Source organism: Monopterus albus, unplaced genomic scaffold, assembly GCF_001952655.1.
Source record: "Monopterus albus unplaced genomic scaffold, M_albus_1.0 scaffold56.1, whole genome shotgun sequence".
NCBI lineage: Eukaryota > Metazoa > Chordata > Actinopteri > Synbranchiformes > Synbranchidae > Monopterus > Monopterus albus.
The window spans coordinates 622,580-631,509 of NW_018127936.1; the positions used below are offsets into that span (position 1 = coordinate 622,580).

At 40.4% G+C, this 8,930-nt stretch overlaps 1 protein-coding gene across 10 annotated transcripts in view; it reads right to left on the bottom strand.

Moving 5' to 3' along the window:
- The window catches only part of ccser1 (coiled-coil serine-rich protein 1), a 108,323-nt gene that overhangs the window by 67,024 nt on the left and 32,369 nt on the right, over positions 1–8,930 (bottom strand). For all 10 annotated transcript variants that reach the window (XR_002275149.1, XM_020602447.1, XM_020602448.1 and 7 more), the window contains one exon: positions 3,394–3,568. Coding sequence is in view for 9 of the 10 variants with exons in the window: in XM_020602447.1 (XP_020458103.1) it covers positions 3,394–3,568 (175 nt within the window). In the remaining variant the exon portion in view is untranslated. The remainder of the gene's footprint in view (positions 1–3,393; positions 3,569–8,930) is intronic.

The following is an 8,930-nucleotide window of genomic DNA, read 5'->3' on the forward strand; positions in this document are numbered from 1 at the left end:
CACACACACACACACACACACCCACACACACACACACACTGTGTCTCTCCACACATTCTCTTTAAGGTCACCCCTGTCCCTCAGGCCTTAACACACAACTGTCCCCACAATTAGATGTGGTTCAGTAAAAAGCCTTTCAGATTTAAGAATGGGTAAAACTGCCTGGAAGCTCTGATTTAATGACTTGAAATACCCAAAAGCTAAATGTCTGTAGATGATGAATGACTTTCGAAAGCAGGTTTTGTAGTTTGATACGCCCCTTTAATCACATTCTCACATCAGTTATATCAAGAAATTCAAACCTTTGAGTAACTCATTCATGCATTCATGCCCACTCTCTCTCATTGACATTTGGCTTTTTATTGGAAGGCAACACCATTAACAACATACTGTCATGCAATTTAGTGGGTTCTCTGGCAGACACAGGGAAAGGGCCTGGAATTCAAAATGCCAACTCTGCTTGAGTTTATTCTTTTTTCCCTAGGCTTCAGGTGTTCTTGTGTTAAACTAAAACCATAGAAGAATGTTCCACAATTTAGCTGTAGGTCATTTAAACTTTTAAAGATGTTGATGGGTAGCTTATCATCTGGCTCCTGTATAACACAACTTTGCTTTGTTTCAAATGCTGGTGTTAGCAATCTCAAATGTAATGAACAACAGCATTTTTAAATACATTTAATCAGAAGTGCTGTCTTTGTAACAAAATTATGATGCTGAAAAGATTTTGTAGCAATAGCAACACTTGCTGCCACAAGTCAAGCAGCTGCCTCAGGGATAAGAGTCACTGGGACAGATCGAGGAGCTGTAGAGGCACAAGTTAACAGGGTCTAGGGGTGCATGTGTGAATATTGCACAAACGTGCCCACAATAACTGTGAGTAGATTCCGTAACAAATGGGACTGTCATGGTTTTGCTAGAATCCATGGCTGACATTGACAAATGGAGATCATTGTGTTAGGCAACATTAATGCACACATGAACAGTGGCATTTTAGAAATTCTACTCCGTGCAACCAACAGGATAAACTGCTGAAAGAGAAATAAATCAGAGTAGCCGGAGTCTCCACAGTTGGCTGAAATATGCTACTTTGACAAATATGATGCACAATAAACACAGGAAATTATTAGATGTGGCGTATTATCCGGCTTGTTGGTCATGCATGCTTGTGTTATGATGAACATTCTTCTGTGATTTGAGTCAAAGACTTTTTGTCATCACCTTTGGCAGCAAAAAATGAAACTGGCATGTACTGGAGAGGGTAGAGAGGAGAGAAGAAGAGATGTAAAGAAAAGAAAAGAGTTAAGGGCTATAAGTTAAGACTAAAAAACACACAGAAGACTGGAGCTTGGTAACAGAAGGTCAAGTAAATAAAATGCAAAGCACACAGACATGTTGAGTCACCCTCCCCAAGCTACAGAATGGATTACATCCATGATGGAAGGTAACCAAATTTGCAAGTTAATGATACAACAGAGCAAGCAAGCAGGGCAAAGTATCTCATCTTTCATATTCATGTTCTGCTGCCGTGTTCCCTCTCTCTCTCTGTTGCAGATTGTCTGTCTCCACTGATTATTATTTTATCATGTCTCATGTCTCTTTTACAGTAATCCTGGGAGATAAACAGAGAGGTGAACAGTAAAGAGAAAGGGAGAAAGCCATACATATGCCTCTGTGGACTGTAATTCAAATAGGGCTTCACAGCTAGCTTTGATCTTGGTTTAGAGGTACTAATGGTGGGGTGTTAGGGAAGGTCTGGTCACCCTTTTATATCTTGTGCATTTGTCTTTGTTAGTGTGGGTGTGTGTAATATTGTTGTATTCGGTAAGGGTCAGTCACCCATGTAGATTACAAGAAAGCAGCAGTCAGACATTGCTAATGGATGTTCTTTCACCTCAACTTCCAAAGCTTATGGTATTACTAGCATCCCTCTTTGGTATGTAAATGTGTAATACGCTTTCAAGACATGGTGACAAAGGGTATTAGTGAAAATAGAAGCATTTTTATTCCAAAACAAAACACACACAACACATTAATCACCACCAAACGCCAACATCCAAATAACTACAATAATGTAGCTCTGTTGATGCTGTGCATATAGGACTCCGAGGAACTTATACAACTGTTTAGACCTCATCCATTTTCCAAAAGAGTGTAATTTTCATTCTGGCCTGGTACTGACTGTAATTTATATTCAGTGGTTGATTGAGTATTTTATCATTATGACTAAGAATATCTTTCCCAACCCAAGCTCACTGGAAATTGCAATTAACTCAAATAAAGCATGAAAATCACATTAACTATTTTATTTTCTTTAAAAAATTCTCAATAAATGAAAAATGTTAATGTTCTACAAGCACAGTTGCTAAAATATTATGTTCAATTTACATCCTGGTGTAAAGCAGCCTCACATAGAAAAAAACAACTGCACAGGGTGGCCATAAATATGGTTCCCTGGTTTTTACAGTTAGAACTTGTGCAACTATTGCAATGTGTCAGTGCTTTACTAAAAGACTATTACAGCTGACCCCGTCTACAATTGCATGGATGTAATTTTACTGGTTTCCTGACATTCACACTGAGATGGACACATAGCCTGAAGTAAAACTTTAGCTTTAAGCAGGATAAAGTGTTTAAAGAGCCGAGTGATGGTCTGACATAGAAGCATTAATGTGTGTATGTGTGCATATACAGCTTCCTCCTCCAAATGTAGAATATGATTCACTTATCAAAATAAGGTGAACACCTTTAAAAGCAGAGAAGCATCTTCTTTAAGATGATTTCACGAAGTTGAAGTAGAGCAGAGAAAAACTGGGAGTGAAACATTTGTCAATGGAGCACTGTAGTGTTTGGGTTCCAGATGAAATTGTATCTTATTATTTACTAGCTCCTTACCTTCCTTACTGATTTAAAACAATCTGATACATTAATAACTTAATGAGAAAAGGGTCTGTCATTGTGATGTAAGAGAAATGACGATGACAGCTTCTTCCTGTTTTGTTCTTGTGGGTTGTGACAGTCAAATGCATCAGGCATCACATAATAAAATAGTAAGCTGAAAAAACGTAGAAAAAAAAAAATCAAGTGGATTTGGTTTTAGGTCAAAGACGTTTCACCTCTCATCCAAAAGGCTTCATCAGTTCTGATGGATGAGAGGTGAAACGTCTTCGACCTAAAACCAAGTACAGTTGATTTTTTTTCTACGTTTTTTCAACTTACTATTTTATTACGTGATGCCTGATGCATTTGACTTTACTATGACCTGGATGACTGAGAATCTGCACGGACATAATAAAATAGCGTTCGCTGATGTAATCTTCATCTTTCATTTGAATATATATCCATGTTAAGAGGAGCCTGAACGCTTCGATCTGTGTGTGTATGGGTGTAACCCACCTCCTGCAGTGTCCGTCTCAGTCTTAAAAGCAAGGTCTTGACAGCAGTGCAGTCCTGCTGCATCAGTCTGAATGGAAGCGTCTCCAGTGCTGGGGGTAAGGACTCTTCTTCCTTCCCCAAACCCAACCCCAAGTTCCAATCAGCAGGCAGCAGGCTGGTTGGACGGCTGGGCACCCTGGAGGAGAAGCAGATTGAAGAAAGGGAGAAATAAGGTGATTTAAAGCTGCATTAACTAAGATTTAGCACTAATTTGGATAAATCAAGGTAAAAATAGCCTAGAAGTGTTTTCTCCCTGCTGTACCCACCCACTCTGCCATCTTCAGGTCTTTTGTTTATGTCTTTGCCTCTGTGACAACTGTTGTTAAAATCTGAACCATCAGAGGGTCACAGGTTATAAGATGTGTTTTTCAAACCATTATGGCTCATTTCAAAGACAGACCATGGAGACTCCCTGTGCAGGTACAACCCAGGATGAGAGCGGACCTGTTAGACCCAGAAGGCCATGTTGCGTTCACCTTCTCTGCATCACACACAAACATAACATTTTGAATCAAAAATCTCAAATTTGGATTCATCTGAGCAAAGTACATACAGTATTTCCACTGGTCTAATGTCCATCCCTTGTTTCTTGGCCCAAGCAATTGTCCTTTTCTTATTGATCTCCCTCAGTGGAGGTTTCTGTGCAGCAACTTGACCATAAAGGCCTGATTCACACAGTCTCCTTCAAACAGTAGCTGTTGAGATATGTCTGTGACTTGAACTCTGGGAATTTGGGTTCTAATCTGAGGTGCCATTAATTGCAGATTTGTGAGGCTGGTAACCCTGATGAATATATCTTCTGGATCAGAGGTAACTCTTGGTCTTCCATTCCTGGAACAGTCCCCATGAGAACCAGATTTATCATAACGTAAACATGTGCCAAATGTCAACATGCAAATCGTCAGTGTGACGATTTGCTGTGGCGACCCCTAATGGGGAAAAAGCCGAAGATGACATTCATGTAATTCCATAGGTGTTGTTTCATAGTTTTAATGTCCTCATTATTACAGTACATTCAGTACAGCTGAACATAAAAAATAACAAAAATCAAGAAAAAACACTGAAGAGAGTCTGAATCTGGTACCATGGATCTGTCTGGCTCATTGACAACACTGGCACTATCTGTTTTTCAGATGTTTTAAAACCATTATATGAAGATTTTATAAAATTTTAGCCTTTGGCATTCCCAGTAGTAGGGTCAAAAAAATCAAACATCTGACACAGATAAATAAAAAACATAGTGAAAAGACAAGGGCAAAGCAACAGACAGAAAGAGAAATGAAAAAGCAAAAGAGAGATGGCAAAGGGCAAAAATAGACAAATAAGGATCGAGACCACAACCTGCCACATTCACAGAGCAACAGCTACTGTGTATGTGTTTGTGCATACAGTTGATGTGTGTGAATATAAGGAATATCACAGTTGGAGCGCTGCATACCCCCTTTTTAATTAACAAAGCTTTTGGCGTTAAGCGCGGCAGACCTCCTGCCCATTTAACAGATAGAAGAGATGAAATCTCTCCATAAAAACACAAGTTCAAAAGTCACTGTTTAAGCCTTCCTCTGCACAGTTGTAATATGTTTGTGGCAGTGTACTGTTGGATTTAGACACTCGTGAACACAAACAACAGGGTGGAGATCTAGCAAAACACAATTTTAATAAACCCATTTGAGAAGATAGTCCATTAAACAGGAAACAGGCCTCTGAAGCAGTACGGCTGTTGTTTCTATGACCCCTGTTCTCTGTCTCACCTTCAGCACTCATTTAGTACAGCCGAGGAGCTTTCAGCAAGAGTCAGGATTGCTCAGTGACACAGCATAGCTCATCTTTCTTTGCCTTGCAGCCGGTTCAATCAATAACTACAAAGAATGACCTTATCTGTAAAATTATTATTATCTTCATAAGCAATCACTGCCCGGAGACCACTTTACTGTCAGTCAGCCTCAAAATAAAGATCAAGCTTTCCTGCTGTCACTCTTCTGGACAGAGATCTCAGATGTTATTCCTGGGATCTGTTGGAGCCACTCTCCCAGTTTACCATGTGGACCACTTGTGCCTTCACCTTCCACATCTTTTCTAGCTCTTCTTTCAGCCATTGGTATTTCTCGAGCTTCTCGTGTTCCTTCTTTCTGATGTTGCTATCACTTGGGATTGCTACATATATCACTACGGCGTTCTTCTGTTTGTCCACCACTACTATGTCCGGTCGGTTGGCTATTACCAGTTTGTATCTTGAAGTCCCACAGGATCTTAGCTTGGTCATTCTCAACCACCTTTGGAGGTGCATCCCATTTAGACTTTGGGACTTCCCGCCTGTACTTGACACAGATGTTTCTGTACACTATGCCAGCCACTTGGTTATGGCGTTCTATGTATGCCCTGCCTGCTAGCATCTTGCACCCTGCTGTTATGTGCTAGATTGTCTCAGGGGCATCTTTGCACAGCCTGCACCTGGGGTCCTGTCTGGTATGGTAGACCCTGGCCTCTATTGATCTTGTACTTAGAGCCTGTTTCTGTGCTGCCAGGATTAGTGCCTCTGTGCTGTCTTTCAGTCCAGCTTTGTCTAACCACTGGTAGGATTATTTGAAATCAGCCACTTCTACTATTTGACAGTGGTACATACTATGTAGAGGTTTGTCCTTCCATTAGGGTTCCTGCTCTTCCTTCCCTTGTTCCTCTGGTTCCTCTGGAAATTAGCTATGGAAACCAAAACTGTTTCTTGTACCAGGCTGTCAACATTTATTTCTGTTGTAAAGATAGGCATTTTAACATGGGAGACTATGGGAAGCGACTCTCTTTTGGTGCCAGTCTCAAGTAGCAATTCAAGGAACTACAAGTTTTAACGCTTCCACATTGGTTTCTGCTTAGTACAAACAGGTAACAATGTCTTGTGCAAACAGAGCAATTCTTGATTATTACCTCAGCTAAAAGTAATGTATCCTTAAAGAAGTATGTTTCCATATAATGCGTATCAAAATCTCGAGACCATCCTCACTTTATTCATGCAGCAGGGGCAAAATTTTGACGTCAAGAAAATTGATAAATCAACGAAAATTAACCAATAGATTTATCAAATGTGACTGAATAAACAAAATTCCTGCATAACCTTTCTGTGCCAAGCTGTAATATTGACAGAAGTCCATAAATAGGGACTGTGCATCTCACCTTCTTTATGACATTTTCAAAAGGTGAGCTTAGAAATACCAACCACAAAGACAACCAGCAAGTTCACAGTCTGCATATCATGAAAAAAGGGAGGTGTGGGGTGAAGCTATTTATCATCTCTATCCTCCATATCAAGAAGCCGTGTTCACTTTGACCTATGGCCATTTAGAGGGAAGGTGAAAGGAATTAGATGCCTTTTATCCCATTGTCCCAGAAAAATCACCAAGTAAACAGTGGCAGGGAGCATTAAGTCAGACAGCAAACTCTCAAGGAAAAATGTTCTTTGAGCAAAGTAAGCCTATATCACTAAAATATCGATCAACATAAGCCGCTCCTCCAAAGACTTGCCACCAAAAAGGTCAGGTTGAACTGCTCCTTCATTTGCCCTGACAGTTCCTTCTTCTTTACTGGATCTCCATCCCACCCCTCCTTTGTCTTTTCACTCTCATCCATTCACCTTCTTCTCACTCTGGCAATTTTGAACCCTTGAGTGCTCCCCCAAGTTCCCCTCTCTTACTTTTCTTTGTTCACCTGCCCTTCCCACATCCACCCTCACCCAACCCTTCATCCAAACACTCACCTTCTGTCTCTCCATTGCCCCACTGCCCCTCTGTCACTCTGACAACCACTACAATATATTGACGCTGTATCAGAAACTAAGGTGTTCCCCTGGGGTTCTACTCCATACCTCAGACAGATGTTGGTGAAGCCTGCAGTCTTTCAGGACAGTGTTTGTCCTGCAGGGGTCCAACCTGGCAAACCCACCACACACCCACAAAAGCTTAGTAATGGAACTGACTGGTTAAGTGCAATTATCCCTAAATCAAATTTGTCCCAAGACCCAACTCATGATGTTAATTAAATACAAAGGCTAGAATTACTTAACCAGATTGTATTTATGCAAGGCTTGTATGATGGCTGGGCTGAGGCTATCATTTGTAGTTTTTTTTTCCTGCCTGGCATTTCAGGTTAAACTTTCTCCAATTATTTTTGTGTGGCTCCTCCGTTCTATCTTGGTGGGATGAACTGAGTGTAAATAAATGGCCAGTGATCAATCATGCACTCTTCTCTCTGACAGATTGTGTCCATGGCACAGTGCAAAAAGATATTTTTCTCTCAAAGCTGTTTTTTGTTTGTTTGTTTTTCTATGTCTGTGTGTTTTTCTGAGTCGGTCACTTGTTCCCTTTCACCAGGGTTCAGATTCTTCTGCATTTTAATATGCTGACAACAGGCGCAATTTCATTTCATGCTGTCCCCACTGCTACACTACAGGAAAAATGAGGCTTAGCCTATGTCATCAGTCTGGTGCATGATGGGAAACTTTCCCACGTTTGCTCTGAAGACGCTACAGGACGTTTTTTAATGCAATCATTTGCAACTTTTGTCTACAAAAGCTCTGCACATTACAGATGACTTTTAGAGGGCTGTGGGTGTCCATATTTAGCATTTTGGGGGCATGTCTGTATGTAAATGCACAAGCAGGTCAGATTTATCATTGTTCACTGTGCAACTGTGTGTGTGCAACTTTGATAAATGCCAATTTTCTTGTTTGTACAGACAGCTCCTATGCACACATTTAGAACCTGTTCTAAAGCCTGCTTTGATAGGAGGCCTCTCAAATTTGTTGGTTTCAGGAAACCTGTTAAACTGAATGAACCTGGTTTCATTGAGGAAGGAACACAGCTTTCAAACTACTGTTTCAATGACAGTGCCAGTGTTGTGTGTGCCTGTGTTATATGCAAGCTCATACACACGCACATACTTACATATATCAGAGTATATGAATATATCAGAGCGTATATTTTTTTACAGTTACAAAGCAGTTTTCCAGGTAAAAGCATGTCTCATCTGCAGGTAATTACACAACATATAGATGCAAGAGCACACACACCAGGAAGTGCACGGCACAGCTAAAGACAAGTCTGTTCAGTTATGATAGATGATATACACACAGGAAGGCTGTTTCTCTACTCAGGGTCATCTGTCTTTTCACTGTCATGAGGCAATAACCAGGCACACTTATTCTATTTCTCTATTTTACAACTCTCTCTCCATCTTACACACACACACACACACACACACACACACCGCACCCCTGAACAGGTTTTATGTATGAGAGTGCAGAGAATAGGACTCTGTGATAGAAGTCAATAGATTACACATGTGGGCAGTCCTAATTTGAAAGTATTAAGATACAATCCTCCACCAGCTAGTGGCTGAAACTGGTACTGCATGACCATGTCAATACGAAGCTAATTACAACTGATTACATGGATTAAAGTATAATTAAATATTTTCACAGAGATTTTCTCTCTACAGTCTTTTCAGAGTAT